Here is a 16,782-nt window from a genome sequence, read left to right on the forward strand (position 1 = left end):
TAATGTCGTTGTAGCACTTGCATTGACTGTTGCCTCTTGGGTTGTATGCAGTATTGTTGCTGGATTCAATTCCAAGTCGCGTCAAAAATTTTTTGAATTCTTCCGACATAAACAAAGTTCCTTGATCGGAATGGATAAATGAGAGGAGTCCAAATATGGAGAAAATATTTGTCAGGCACAGGATTGCAGTTTGCAAAGAACAATCGTGACAAGGAAAAGCAAAAGGAAATCGACTGTATTCATCGACGACAGTAAATATGTAACAATATCCTATCAAAGATATCGGGACAGGTCCTTTGTAGTCTATGGAGAGGCGCTGAAAGGGAGCAGTAGAATGGATCACTGTATTATTAGTAGAATCGAAGAATTGAGGTTTTATTTTGGCACAAGTCGTACATTCAGATGTCACACGCCGGACTTTATCAATTGAATATGGCATATTTCGTGATCTTACAAAATGCCAAAAGCACTGTACTCCAGGATTTATTAATGAATTGTGTAGTGACTTTAGTTCCTCCAAGGAAGAAGCAGCAGCATCACATACTCTCGATAATGCATCGGCAACAATGTTTTCACTTCCGGGACGGTGTTTTATGTTGTATGACAACGGGAAAAGTTCCATTTTCCACTGTATAATTTTATCATTTTTAATTTTTCCTCAGTTAGCAGGTTTAAACATAAAAGATACAGCTTGCTGGTCTGTTACAATAGTAAAGTGCTTCCCAGCAAGGAGATCTCTCCATTTTCGGATGCACTCGACTATGGCATAAGCCTCTTTCTCGACTATGTGAAGTCGTATTTCAGATGGGTTTAGCGATCGAGAAAAGAACGCTACAGGCCTCTCAGCCTGTAAGAGCGTGCCTCCGATAGCCTTTTCTGATGCATCAGTTTCAATAGTAAATGGTAATTCATCATCAATAACTTTTACAGACGATTCAGCAACATCTTTCTTTAGTTTTTCAAAGCAATTGATAACTATAGAAGGTATGGGAAATTGTTTATTTTCGACCAGTGGACAAATTTTGTATGAATACTTAGGTATCCATTTCGCATAGTACAAAAACATTCCAAGACACCTCTTTAACGAATCTGAATTGGAAGGAGGAGGCATTTGTAAAAAAGGTTTCAAACACTCAGGATCTGGTTGCATAGTCCTGTTACAAATTAGTGACACCCATGGGTATTCGTTTGAATTGATACAAACGATTTCCAGCTTGAAAGGCCGTGTAGGGCTGATCTTTGGGACAAATTTCGATCTGGTAGTACGCTTTGGATAAGTCAATTGTACTAAATATACGATATTGGGCAATTTGGTTCACGAGATCCTCAATTCGAGGCAAAGGGTATGCATCAAGTAAGGTGAAACGGTTAATAGTTTGGGAGAAATCAACTACTAATTGTTTCTTTTTATTAGGCGACGAAGTCGCAACAATCTGAGCATGCCATGGTGAATAACTTGTTTCAATTACATCATCCTCAAGCAGTTGTAGAATTTCCTTTTCAATGAATCGAGCGTCCTCCTCATGGTAATTTCAGGATTTAGTAGCAATAGGTTTGCAATCAGGGGTTAAGTTTCGAAACAATTTCACAGGGGCACAGCTGATCTTAGTTAGGGTGCAGATTTTTAGAATATCCTGAGGTCCTCCAAAAGTAATAGTGATACCCTGAGGTAATTTTAAAAACGGCACTCCGAATATAATATCCATACAGGAATCAGGAAGCACTGTAAAGTCAATTTCTTTATACTTGCAATCATTGAAGGAAATGTTCTCTGTGCAATATTCTGATAGTTTTAGGGGAACGGCGGATGATGCCATGGAAATTACGGAATTACGTTTTGAAGTAGACAGCTTCATTGTTTTAACAATACAAGCACTGATAAAGTTATCAGAAATGTCGGTGTCTATGAGGGCAGTTAATTTTTTCCTTTTAATTCAACAATTTCAGTAATGGGATGGCACTTATCACCACCTTTAGCATGGACTACCATAATAGCAAAAGTAGAACGTGAAGGTGTCGGCATAGTAGAACAGCAAACTTTGGAGAAATGACCGAGTTTACCACAGTTTCGACATACCTTATCGCGGGCAGGACAATGACGGCGATCATCCTTAAAATGACGTCTGCCTCCACAGTTGTAGCACTTGTCATGAGCAGGAGGGGTAGCAGAAAATTCTACAGAGTCACACTCCATACGAGAACCAGTAGAAAAAGCAATTTTAGTAATTGTTATACTGGCCTTCCTTGAACAGAGAAATTTACACCGATTAGCACTATAAATAGCGCTAGTAATTCCAACACCAGTGAGAGAGATGCAACTGCACTTCAACTGCTAGCCGAATGCCCAGCAGATATACACACTTTCCTATCTTTGTACATTATTGTTAATAGACTTGTTCCTTAACCGAACCTCGACTTGATTGTTCTTATTTTCACTGTTGTTCCACAACACAACAGATTGGCCACAAGGAATCGAAACCACCATCACCACAGAGAATCACCAAAAGTGATTGAAATAAAGATTCGTAAAATCTTTACGGCAGAACACCTGTGTCATTTCAACAGATATTTCGATACGCAAGGATTAACAGCGAATTAATTACTTCAATAGTAATTTGGCGACGGGGAAAAAACTTGCTACCAAAATCTACAGCGAAAAATGCGAATGTTGTCAATTATTTAATAATTGAACACACTTACCACGTGTTGTAGAAAGGGAAAAAGGGTTCTTTTTTTTTTCTTCACCAGAAGCCATTTTTCCTACGGTAAGAATTTTCTTCTGCAAAGTTAAATGTTCAAAACCAACTAGCAAATACTGTGTAAGCTTATCATTATTTCGATAGCATCTGGGATTTGAAAAAAAGAAAATACGCTTGACTTTGTCAAGAGAAAAAGAAAATAATTATTCGCGTATGTCATTTGTGCTAAGCAAACACCTAAAGAATCGAATCATTTTTTGAAAAAGGCAAAGAGGGTAAAAAAAACCCTAAAAGTTTCCCATACGAATTTGTCGGATAATTAAAGCGACAGGTTTTATTTTTGTTACGTAAAAACGTGTGCAAATAAAAAAAAATGTTAAATGTTATTTCGCGGGATCATTTCTAGTAAGACTAGAAATATAGCGTTCAACAAATTAAGTTACAAAAGGATTGTTAAACTGTTGTTCTTCAAACAAAAGAATTGTGAAAGAAAACTTGGTTGATTTTTTTTTTTTTACTAAGGAATATTTCTTTAATACAAGCGTAAATTGTAAACTGAATTCGTATGATGGATGCGAAATTCAAAGATTCACTGTTGGAATTGTTCCAATTCCAGGCAGAGCAAAATCTCACGTTGCAAAAGCAGCAAATTCAACAGGTAGAAAGATTTAAACAAGCATTTGAAGTAGAGAGATTTAAACAAGCATTTGAAGAAAAAATGCTTCAACAGAAACGCTTTGAGGGAATATTGATGAAAACACAGGAGGAACAAAGAAAAAGTCTGGAGTCGACACAGTTAACTAAAGTGGACGATAATTATAACACATTTTCTCAAACAGCTGTGTGGGCCACTATTGAAAATTTCAATTATAATCCAGAAGATGATGTCATTTTTGTCCAGTACTATAGATGATATGAGGATATTTTTATATCGAATTGTGGTACCTGGTCACACAAAAAAAGTTAGGTTTTTGCTAAGGAAATTAAGAACAGCCAAGCATACAAAGTTTGTGAATTTTATTCTCCCAAAAAAGACCAGTGAGTTGAGCTTCAAGAAACAGTTACACTACTTACAGAACGGTTTTCTGCAAAAATGTCTCTTTTCCATAGGCGATATAAATGTATGAATGTTACTAGAAGAGAGGAAGATGACTACACTACTTATGCAAGTATAGTGAACAAGCATTGCAACGATTTTAAACTGGAGGAATTATCATCAGATAATTTTAAATGTTTAATATTTGTGCAAGGGCTGATCTTAAATAAAGATGCTGAAATCAGGCGTTGTGTTTTAAATAAACTTGAAAACGAACCGAATTTAAAACTACAAAACTTAGCGGAAGACTGTGAACGGTTTATTGCGTTGAAACAAAACAGTTGTGACATAGAGGAAAGCGGAGTGTCGCATATTAAAAAGATCCATCAAAAAAAAAAATTTGACTTCAAAAATTAACCAGAGGAGGAAACAGGGAAAAGATCCACCTGGACCATGTTGGAGGTGTGGAAATAAAAATTGACAACTGCCACCATAAAGGGCATAAAGCATCGCATTGTAGAAAAAAATTTGGTAGAAAGACATCCATTAAACTTACGCAAATTGAACCTGAGGAACAAAATATCCGGAAATATGTACAGGTCAAAATGTTTAAAAACAAAGTAAGGCTACAGCTTGATAGTGGGTCTGACATTTCCATTATTAATATACAGACATGGAAGAGGCTTGGGAGACCCACTATGATTAAATCACATAAAACAGTGTCAGTGGCGAAAAAATTACCTTCGAAGAAGAATTATTGATGGATATTTTTTTCCAGAACAGGGCCAAAAAAGCAAGAATTTTTGTCATGCAAAAATCAAACAACCTCTTTGGAACTGATCTGTTCAAAAAGTTTAGACTATGGGATTTGCCTTTAAGCTCATTTTGCCAAAAGGTTGAGGATTCGAATGTAGAAGCAGAAAAACTTAAGAGGGAGTTAAAAGAGAATTTCCCAGACATATTTTCAGGCAGTTTGGGAAGGTGTACAAAAGCGGTAGCAAAATTTGGCGTAAAAGTAAACGAACAGCCAGTATTCAAAAAGAAAAGAAATGTTCCATACGCCGCTATAGAACAGATAGACAGTGAATTAGAAAGACTGGAAAACATAGGTGTCATCGGAAAAATTGATGACAGTGAGCGGGTTGCACCATCAGTTTACATCAAAAAGAAGAGTAAGGAGATTAGGGTTTGCGCCGACTTCGCGACAGGCTTAAACAGGGCATTACAAGATCACCATTATTCTCTTCCGAGCCCTGAAGAGATATTTGCGAAACTGAGTAGAGGGAAATATTTTTCTAAAATCGACCTCAGTGACGCGTACTTACAAGTTCCAGTCGATGACGAATGTTCAAAGCTGCTATGTATTAATACCCATAAGAGATGGTACAAGTTTAACAGACTTCCTTTTGGGGTCAAAGTCGCCTCTGCGATTTTTCAGCAAATTATGGACGTTATGTTAAATGGGTCAGATTTCGCAGGAGGGTACCTGGACAATGTGTTAATGAAAAGCGCTAGCAAAGAACAACACAAAGCTCATGTAAACTAAGTATTCAAAAGGATGCAGGATTATGGATTTAAAGTAAAACAGGAAAAATGTACATTTTTCATGGAGAAAATAAAATACTTGGGGCAAATCATCGATAAACATGGAAGAAGGCCGGATCCAGATAGATCGAGTGCAATAAAAAATATGCCTGCTCCAGAAAATATTGCGTCTTTTCAAAGTTTCTTAGGTTTGGCAAATTACTACAATGTATTTGTGCCAAATATGCATAAACTAAGGTCGCCTTTAAATAAACTGTTAAAGAAAGACCAAAAATGGGTCTGGATGCAAGAGTACGAAGAAGCATTTCTGGAAATTAAAGAGACTTTAACGTCTGACTTGTTTCTGGCACATTATGATCCCAAACGTGAAATTATAGTTGCAAGCGATGCCAGCTCCTATGGCATAGGAGCGTGCATTTTACACGAAATGGATGATGGAAAAGTGAAACCCATAGCACATTCATCCTGATCACTTTTGCCAACCGAAAAGAACTACTCAAAATTGAAAGAGAGGCGCTAAGCATTATATTTGCGGTAAAGAAATTTCATTGTTTCTTGCACGGTAGGCAATTTCTGTTACAAACAGACCGCAAACCATTATTAACAATTTCGGATCGAAAAAGGGACTACCACAACATACGGCGAATAGACTCCAAAGATGGAGTACCATACTTCTGAATTACAATTTTCCAAGGGCGCATGTACCATCTAAAATATTTGGTCATGCAGACGTGTTATCGAGGTTAATACCTAAGCAGACAGAACCATTGGAGCGGAGCTTAAATGGCTGCTATTACCATATCCTCCAATTGTTCCGTCTGCTTAGGTATTAACCTCGATAACCCATCTGCGTGACCAAATTTGAAGTTAAAAAATGTTATGTGACATAATAAGAGAACTTCCAGTAACGCTTGATGAGATTAAGAGTAAGGCAGAGGTGGACGAATTTATTATACGCACGAATAAAAGGATCAACAATAACGAACTGGATGAAGAAATTTATTCAATTTGCGATAACGACCTGTTATATAGTGACAGGGTTGTAATTCCTGCAACATTACAGAAAAGAATGCTCAAGGAATTCCATGTAGGACATCCAGGTACCTATTTACTATGCCTCCCCACAGGACAGAGTTAGACACCAGGGTCGTTTTTTATCGTGGAGAAAAGGTACAAAAATAAAAATTGTCTCAGTCGTGAAGGATTTCTCCTCCACCGAAAGAGAACAAGGAATAGAAGTGCAGCATCTGAAGAACAGATACTACACTTTGAGATATTAAATCTTTTATTCATGTTAAAAAAAAATATATTCAAAATCAACGATGAACAAAAAACTTAGGCACATGGCCAACTCAAAAGGGTGGATTTTGGGGGTCGTTGGTCATCCTTGTCACTTCAGAACTAAACAAAGTCAAAAGTTTCTCCCAGCTAGTATCTTCTTTCACCATAATACCGCATTCACCCTTTCATATTTGGGGACGTCCTACTTAACTCCCAATTTTTAAAACATTTTTTATTGACGTGTAAAAACAAAAAAGATAACAATAAAATGGTACAATAATTCATTTGTGTCGAGGGCGGGGGAAGAAAAAACAAAAGGTGATTAGTAGGACCCTCCCAACCCCGTCTAGTTGATAGACTGCCCGTTCCACTAGGTTTGTAAAAGGAACCTCGCTTCTGCGGGTCAGTCTCTAGGTGAGGATGCCCTCTAGATGGGGGTGAATGGAGAAAAGAAATTTTTGTGGGTAAGAGATGGAGGTTAGTTTGTATTTCTTTTTCTCCAAGATGGGTAAAATTTAGAGGAAGGGGTGAAAACAAAAATTGCAGGTAAGAGGGAATGGGGATCTTGGAGGCTTCCTAATCGGGGAGGGATGGAACACACACTCAGCTAGCTGGGAGGCTACTTGTTTAATTTTACTTTACAGAACTGCGCGTTCCACACCTAGGCGGGGAACATGTATTCAAATTTGGCTCCTCTTCGTACACACAGACTTGCCACATGTATCCATCTTCTGTCAAATGCCGCACGATGCAGCCTTCTTCTATCACATCTGATCTTCACCCGTAGTTGGTGTTTAAAGAAAGCGATCAGATCTTGATCAGAAAAAGACAACACCCCCCGGCAACCTTGCAGACGCGACGTCCAAATCACCATTCTCGCCACGGCCAGGATCGTAACATAGACCATTTGTCTTTCCCGGTCCCACGGCGGCCTCACGTTGTCCACAACATTGGATACAGTAATTGGGTGAGGATGCTCAGGATCGATGCGAGCCGTCACTCCCCTGACATACGACCAGTACTGGCGGAGTTCTCGGCAATCGAAGAAAGCGTGATCCGTAGTTTCTACGGCCGTTGTCCTACAACGGGGACAATCAGGCGACTCCAAAAACCCGGAACTGCATTGTATGTTGTTGAGTGGAAGTGCATTTCGGGCCAATCGCCAGGTCAGAGAGAACTCCGAATTGTTCAGATGACTCGAACCTGGCGCCCAGCTCCACGCGGAGCGGATCTCACTCTGCTGCCACCCCAAACGCGCGCATAGCGGGTCGTCGGCGGCCCCCTTCACTAGATCCCTGTAGAGTTCCCTACGGGTAGCAGTCACAAGGTCACTGGACCTTGGTAGTCGTTTTAGCGCGGCTCGGCACTCTTTCATGTAGGCAGATTCTCCCCGCGGCCTGCGACGGCTCTCGATGGAAGGGTCGAGAACAAGGTCGGGGAAGGCGGCAGTAACCGCGGGGTGCCACGGTTGGTCATCCTGCATATAGTGGCTCAGGAAGGCCAGCCTCTCAGCATCTCGATGACACTTCAAGTCCGGCATTCCCAAGCCTCCCTCACACGGACGTTGAATACAGACCTGTCTGCTCACCCAGTGTCTTCCTCTGTCCCAAAGGAGCGAGGACAAGAGTTCGACAAGAGCTTTTAGGTGTTGTGCAGGCAGGGGAAGTACGGCCAGTCGGTAAAGGATGAGAGGAAAGACGTAAGTGGCGCACGCCTCAGCTCTACCCTTTAAGGAAAGTTTCCTAGGAAGCCACGAATTGACTGCAGCCTCCACCTTTGACCGTACCTCCAACCAATTCTTGTCAAGCTGGAGACCCGGTCCGAACCACACGCCGAGGATCCGGACCGGGCCATCTGTCCAGCTGAAGGGCGCAGGGAGGTTTGCGTTGCCACTCCATGCGCCCAACCGCAGTCCTACTGACTTGTTGCGGTTTATCTTGGCCCCCGTGATTCTTTCATACTGTGTGAGTGCCTCCGACATGACCTCAATGTCTCTGAAGCCCGACACGAAGACCGTGACATCATCGGCGAACGCGGATACCTTGGCAGCTGAGCCGCCAGGCAGAGCCATTCCGCGCAGGGCCGAATTTGCCTCCCCATGTCTCAGCTTGCGGAGAAGAGGCTCCAAAGCCAGGACATAAAGCAGGGGCGACAGCGGACAACCCTGACGAACCGACCGAGAGATAACAAAGGGTTTCGAGCGCTTTCCGTTGACTTGCACGACAGCCATGGGCTGTCGATACATTATGGAGATCCACTTGCAAAAGTCCGGTTTAAAACCGGCGGCCTCTAAGACAGATGCCAGGAAACGATGGTCGACCCTATCGAAAGCTTTGGACTGATCTAAGTTGATCAGCGCGGCTTCCGTGTCGTCATCTATTCCCCCCTCTAGGATCGTGCGGATCAGGTGCAAGTTGTTCTGAATCGATCTCCCCTTCACAGCGTAGTTCTGTTCCGGTTCAACCAACTCATCGATAACAACCTGCAGCCGATTCGACAGGACCTTGGCCAAAATCTTCAACTCTTTGTTTAGCAGGGTTATGGGCCTGTAATCGTCTAATTCTTCCCCTCCATGCCCGTCACCTTTCTTCAGCAATGTGATCACTCCCTTGGTCACCTGCCCTGGGATGGATCCCTGAGCAAACCAATGGTTGAACATATCCGTCAGAAGAGGCAGAAACATGGGCGACAGCCTCAAGTACAGTTCGTATGGCAGACCATCAAGTCCTGGCGATTTGTCACAGCTGACCTGCTTCAGCGCAGTAAAGACCTCCCGCTCCGTCACCCTGCCCTCGCAACCAGCCGCTCTAGCCGCCTCGAGGCGGGGAGAGTCGGCCAAATAGTCACTAAACTCAAGGACCGGAAGATCGGGCTGCTGCGTAAAACGCTCCTCGAAATGTTATCGAAACCCCTCGCAGATCTCCCGAGTCGATTCCAGGGTGCGTCCATCCGGATGTTTGACTTTCGCAATGTATTTGTCTGAGCCACGCCTAGAAACCTCACGGCGCATGTCTGCATCAGAATTGACTGCTTCGTTGCCTATCTTTCTAAGCCTAGCTCTAACTACTTGGCCTTCGTAACGCTCGCTAGTCTCGCGTAGAAGGTCCTGCTTAGCTAGTTCCTGACTAACCCTATCACCCTCCCCCGTAGCCTGGGCTAGTTTCTGCTCTAGCTTCTTCTTCGTCTTGGCCTTTTTGATCTTGTCCCGAAGGCCAAGAAAGGACATCCAGGTATATCAAGAATGAAAAGCCTTATGCGCTGTTTCGTTTATTGCCCAAACATGGATAAGGATATAGAAGGAAAAATCAGGGAGTGTAGAGGATGCGCATTAGCTATGAAAGCTCCTCCGACTTTGGTCTAGGATTCATTTAGATTTTGCAGGACCGCTAGATGGGTTCTTCTATCTCATTGTTGTAGACAGGCTATCTAAATGGCGAGAAGTATTAAAATGTAAGAATCCCACATCTGAGGTAACTATCAACTTCCTGTATGAACTATTCGCTAGGTTTGGAGTAGTAGACTGCATTATTACAGACAATGGAATGCAATTTACGTCTACTGAATTTAAACATTTTTGCGAGGATCATCTAATCGAGAATGTAACCATTCTGCCATACCACTCAAGAAGTAATGGACAAGCAGAGAAATTTCTTGACATTTAAGAGAGCTCTGAAAAAGCTAGTGGGTTGCTGACAGATAAGTCAATCCAACAGTTTTTACAAGTCTACAAAGTCACTTTGAATGCAAACATCGAAATGTCGAAGACACCTGCTGAGGTTATGTTTGGACACAAGGTTAGATCGATTTTTCACAAGTTGTTACCAAACCAGGATAAGCCAAACCTCAAAAAAAAAACGAGAACAAAAAAATGGTATAAAGTTGGTGAAAGAGTCTTCTACAAGATTCACAAAAATAATAAGACTTTCTGGGAGTCTGGCATTGTTGAGAAACAAATAGGCAACATGGTCTACATGATTAAGGGACCAGACTTCGTGCACAAACGTCACAATAACCAAATTCAAAAAAGATACTCGAAGAGTGAGGTGATCAGATCGCCCAGAGGAGGACATCATAGACACCGTGTTTGATACTTTTCAGGTGCCCATACCAGAGACAGCTCCGGAGAACAGAAGATCAAACAGAAAACGGAAATCAACAGAATTGATTAGGGTGAATCAAAAACAAAAACGTTATTAATCCCAGACGGGATATTTTCAAAGGCTGGTGTTATACCGGCCTTCCTTGAACACAGGAATTTACACCGATTAGCACTATAAATAGCGTTAGTAATTCCAACACTGGTGAGAGAGATGCGACTGCACTTCAACTGCTAGCCGAGTGCCCAGCAGATATACACGCTTTCCTATCTTTGTACGTTATTGTTAATAGATTTGTTCCTTAACCGAACCTCGACTTGATTGTTCTTATTTTCATTGTTGTTCCACGCCACAACAGTAATAGTGGCCTTACCGGCAGGATAAGTAAATACAGTGTTCTATTAAAAGTAGTAGTAGTAGCAGCAGCTGCTCCAATCGGGGAAGCGTATGATTCAGCACGAAAGTGAGCTTGTTCTAAAGCCCTAGCACATTAAGTAGCCTCTTTGAGAGTTAGCGTATCAGTTTCAAGTAGTCTAGCACATATTACAGAGACCACGTATAAATGCATCACGGACAGATTCATCCCTGTAAGTAGTAGCAGTAATGTCTTTAAAGTAACAGTCAGTGGCAAGTCAATTCAAGACCCGAAAATATTGGTTGACGACTCGTTTTCTTGTTGCAGACGCGTGGAAAGCAAATGCCTAGCATGAATAACGCTTGGAGACTTGTCGTAAACACCTTTCAGTAATTCGACAGCATGTTCAAATCCTGAACAACCCTCGAGAACGTCAGCAACAGTGAGACCGATGTTTAAATAAAGAACTTCGAGCTTATCAGGGTTTAACGAATCAATAGTTGATAAATAGTAATTAAAGTTACGATACCACAATCTCCAAAGCTTGCTAGCCTGAGGGTCTGCTGAGGATACATCCAATTTTCCAGACGAATGATCTTCTCCATGTGGGAAATAAATTTTTGTTCAATAAATTGTAGTGTTGTAAATAAATGAAGATGTAAAACAAACCTCTTTCCAAGATTTTATTGAACAAAATTCACAGCTACTAAAGCAAGAGAGAAAGAACTCAGTCTTTTAAAGAAAAAGGAACGCATGCAAAATCACGTGGTAAGAGATTGAATTTGCATATCTTTTTTTTTTTTTTTAGTAAGAACAAAATTTAAATGAAAATATAACTGGTGTTATTTTTATTGCAGCAAATGAAGTTAATGATTTGTGAGAAATGTTTTGAATTTCTAGAATTTACTCTATTATAATTTCCTTATATACTTCCCTATGTGGACAGTATCATACTAGATTTAAAGAATTTAATTATTTATTAAATAAATAAATGTAGTTCTGGAATGACCAGTTTGTGTGATTTGGATTGAAATTGAATTCCAGAGAAACTGAGTAACATTGATAAAAATAAGCATGAGATTTCTAGAAGGATGGCAAGATTCTTCTCAGGACAAGCTGTTTCGAATGACTGTGTGACTATCACCAGCAACTGCAGCATTCTTAGGAGAATCACCATTCAAATCAACTTGTATGAAATGTAGTACTCTGACTCACAGAGCCATGATCTACTGGATTGTGATATGGTAATCTACTATTGTATATAGTTCTGTATGCTGATCATCAACAAAAGAAGCAGAAAGAAAACTATGAGCTTCGAAAATAAAGATGTCGCCTTGAACTTCAGGTCGGATGAGATTCAATCTTTTCTAAAATGTTGCTATTTGTCACCATTATAATGTTACAGCAATTGCTGACAAAATAAAAGAAAATCATTTGTGTTGGAAACAGCATTGTTATAAAAGATGAAGGCTTAAAGAGGAAAGTGGGTTGAAATTTGAGTCTTATCAAAATGAATTTTTATTGCTTGTACATATTTTTAAAATTTTATTTCCTATCTTATTTCAGAAAAGTGCCTATATTGTCGAAGCTTGCCTCTTGAGGTTTTTGTTGAAGGTCTGTGATGCAGAATCCTGTCTCTCAGAACAACCATATGTCACTAAACTTTTAGACAGCATGTGGACTCTTATGCAGGTAAATCTTTGTTTATCAAAATTTGACTAAAAAAACAACAACTCATTTTTAGATGTGTCTTTGTATAACGTAGTCCTATATCATTGTATGTGAATCCATTGCAGTTTTTGTTGTTTAGTAGTTGACTTCAGATATTTTGGATTTAATTGTAAATCTACTTTGCTAAATTTATTACTTCTCACTTCCTAGTGTGCACTATGTGTATGTGTGTGTCTTTTTTGTTTTTTCATTGTATATGTGACTTTCATTGGTGTCTATTTGATTTGCCTACGAGTCACCTTGTGTAAGTAATAGAAAAATCAAAGTTGTCCTCGACGGACGTACATCCAAACAATATGACATAAATGCGGGAGTGCCTCAGGGGTCTATCCTTGGACCTCTATTGTTCCTGATATTCATAAACGACCTCCCTGATAATATTGTTTCGGAGATGGGTATATTTGCCGATGACACCACTCTCTATAACAGATATGAGGGGAAAACAAATGAACACATATCCAAGAAAATGGCAGAAACACTAGAGGATGACCTCCAATCCGTAGTGGAATGGGGACAAAAATGGTTGGTCTCATTCAATGCTGCTAAGACTAAGCTTGTTTCCTTCAATAACTACAAGAAACCTTCTCTACCACCAATAGCAATGGCCAAGAACACATTGCCTGAAAGTACTTCTTTTAAACTCCTCGGCCTAACGTTTACAGGGAATATGAACTGGAATAGATACATTGAGAGCATTGCCAAGGCTGCTGCAAGGAAGGTTGGCTCCCTCTACCGTGCTAGAAAACTACTTACGCCTGCCAGTATCCTATACCTCTATAAGGCAACCATTCGCCCATGTATGGAGTACTGTTGTCACATCTGGGCTGGTGCATCTGCTGCTTGTCTCTCGCTCCTGGACAGGGTTCAAAAAAGAGTCGCAAACCTGATAGGTCCTGAACTGTCATCTGGACTTCAACCTCTGTCCCATCGACGAGATGTTGCATCCCTCTGCCTGTTCTACAAATACTTTAATGGTGAATGCTCTGACGAACTGCAAACACTTGTACCTCCCCGACGTAACTACCCCCGACAAACCCGACAAGCTACTAAGTCTCATCCCTTTACAGTGGAGATCCCTAGGTGCAAGAAAGCCTTTTACTCCAATAGTTTCTTCCCCAGAACTGCGGGTCTTTGGAACTCCCTTCCGGGATTCTGCTTTCCCAACTGCAATGATATGCAGAAGTTCAAGTGTAATGTTAACAAACATCTTTCTACTCTTCTCCCTTCATAATGACCCCGCTAATTAATTCCCTAATGGTAGCCCCCTGCTTCAAAGTGGCACTGTGCCTTGTTTGGGGTGAAAATTGAATAAAAAAAAAAAAAAAAATCTGCATTTACAAAAGCCAGTCCATTTCTAAGACTGAGTTGTTTATCTCTATATATTGTTACAATCTCGCCCCACGTTGGTGTTATATAGGAGAGGATGATATAACCGTGAATATTGTATAGCCACGTATCAACTGCGACATCTAGACATATGTTATACAGCAGGGTATCACACATAGATATATTACAGTTCTTATTTACAAAAAGGTATCATATTTTATAAGAAGAATTAGATGCTTCATACCTTTTCTTTATCTGGGACTTCTTTTGTCTTAACTGTTGGGATCTGTGATAAACATACAATGACCAACACCATAACCGATTGAGACACCTGTTTTTTTTTCTTTTATGAAATCACAGAACAACACTTTATATTTTTAAAATATAAATTTATTTCAGCTGTCTCAATGGTCTTCACAAGGAGTCTGCATTATGTGTCTACATTGCTTGTTCTTTCTAGCTCCGATGTCTGTTCACTTTCGTGACCAAACTCAAACTCCTCAATCTTATCTTCTGACCTCTTAGTTCCGTTATGTCATCATCAAAAGCACATATCTCACTAACATATGACCTCTGTCATGTACACAACTGTTGAAGGTCATTTTAGCTAATTTATGCAAACATCTTCAGCTAAACCATAAATAACTCCTAATCTAAACTATTTTAAGAATATTACTATATAGCTAGATAAATAGATAGATTGATAATATCTAACATTTAACCATTTTATTATCTAACATTAGGACTATGTAAAGCGCTCATATAACAAAAAAAAAGGAAAAAAACAGAGGGGAAAGGTCCTCTGGGTTTGATTTATTTTGCCAAACAAGAAGGGATGGGAGAGACTCTTTCGAAACCTGAAAAATATGAAATGGATGAATAAACAGCACATGAAAGTAACGAAACGCAAACACAAGCTTTAAAGTTTAAATCAATTTTATTAGAATAATAGACTGTGGGAGGAGGGGGGGGAGAAAAAAAAAGGTGAGATTAAATAAAGAAGAAAACAGATCATGAAGATGGAAGGGGTGTCCTATGCTAATACCTTAAAATGCAGAGGAAAATATATCAATAAACAACAAAATATAAAGCAAAACAAAAGGAAATAAAAGTTCATCGCATGACAGAGAGAGAACTTACAATTTGTTCCTTTTTTATTGTGGGTTCCTTTGGCAGATTCTGTTATTTTAGTTGGTTGTCTTTAACCTAGCTTCATCATGTTCAAAAATATACATCCACAATTCTGGAGCATATTGTCACCTTTATCCTCGCATTGGCAGATTTCGGATCTCAAATTCATGAGTGAAATGTTGCACAATTATTACCAAAATCAATTTAAAGTTGGTTTATAAGTTTTCATGTTTTTGTTTGGATTATTTTGTTAATATCCTTTGTCCGTTGTAAATAAGTTTATTTTTTCATCGGTAGAGAATTCTGTACCTATCACAATGTAGCTTCATTTTTCGTTGAATCCCGGAACTCAGTCTATCTATCAAGATATTCAAAAATCTCTTATAGTTAAATTATATGTGGTGCTCATGTAGTAGAATGTACCCTGTTTCTAGATGAAACACTAAGACTCTTCCTAAGACGAAAAACAACAACAATACAGAATATATGTCATCTTCATACCACCCAGTCTATAACATATATACAATTTGGTGCCGTGACCAGGATTTAAGTTCATTCGAACCTTGCTCCATACAACGGCCTGCCCCATAAAACGACTTGTGTCATAGGACCAGGTCATCCAATTCCCGGGTTCCATTTTTGTTGGCCCGGATTTTGAGTTCATTCGCACTTTGCCTCTCCATAACATTAACAGCTTTCAGAAATTCTTATAATAATTCATAGAAGAGTCACGTTCCTAAACAATTCTTTGTAGAGAATGCTGCCAGTGGGACCGGCATTAGATAATTGGAGGCCCTAGGTAAAGTGAATTTGGTGGCCCCAAATGAAATAGAAAAATAAAAAATAAATATCAAAAAAATAAAATTATGCAATTTATTAAAAACTAAATCAACAAATAACACAAATTTATACAAACATATTCGTGCGAATGTCATAAGCCTTCAACAAAAATCAACTTTTTTTTGCTTTGATGGTAGCAAAGTCTCAAATAACTGGACGATATCTCATTCAATAGATATCATTACCAGACTGCTCAGGCGTTCTTGCATCATTATCATTCTCAAATAATTTTTTATTAATTTCAACTTGGAAAACTTCTTTCCCCAGATGCAACCTAATCAAATTTGTCTATGCTATACGATAGGCTATATCGACATTTGGAACAGCAGTATTCAAACCATGATAATAAATAAAATGTCAAGCATCAAGAGAAAGTGAAACATCTGGAACAATGCTGGAAAATGCTGATCCATTTGCTCAAAATGTGCAGTCAAGCAACATAATTGCTTGATCTAACAAAACATTAAAAAAAAATTCCACTAGATATTTTTCTTTTCTATCTGTCACTGATTCATCTTTCAAAGTCAAACCGTTTGCGCACTTTCCGTAATCTCAAGTTTGTGGCATTTGGAAATATCATTTTATCTGATATCATCTCTAATTCTTCTAATTCCTAATTAATTTTTTTGTATTTTTTCATTAACTCTGTTGCACTTTTCATATTTTCCAGTGCAATGTCAAACTGCATGTCTTTTGGTTGCATTCATTTGAAACAATAAATCGTACCAGATGACTAAAGTA

At 39.5% G+C, this 16,782-nt stretch overlaps 1 protein-coding gene across 3 annotated transcripts in view; it reads left to right on the forward strand.

Annotated features, from left to right (window-relative positions):
* LOC145295982 (E3 ubiquitin-protein ligase RNF123-like) overlaps positions 1-16,782 on the forward strand; it is a 911,347-nt gene that overhangs the window by 279,195 nt on the left and 615,370 nt on the right. For all 3 annotated transcript variants that reach the window (XM_080141948.1, XM_080141929.1, XM_080141938.1), the window contains one exon: positions 12,580-12,705. In XM_080141948.1, the coding sequence (XP_079998074.1) occupies positions 12,580-12,705 (126 nt within the window). The remainder of the gene's footprint in view (positions 1-12,579; positions 12,706-16,782) is intronic.

This window comes from Euprymna scolopes, chromosome 2 (assembly GCF_053919585.1).
Source record: "Euprymna scolopes isolate OS-2025 chromosome 2, ASM5391958v1, whole genome shotgun sequence".
Lineage (NCBI taxonomy): Eukaryota > Metazoa > Mollusca > Cephalopoda > Sepiida > Sepiolidae > Euprymna > Euprymna scolopes.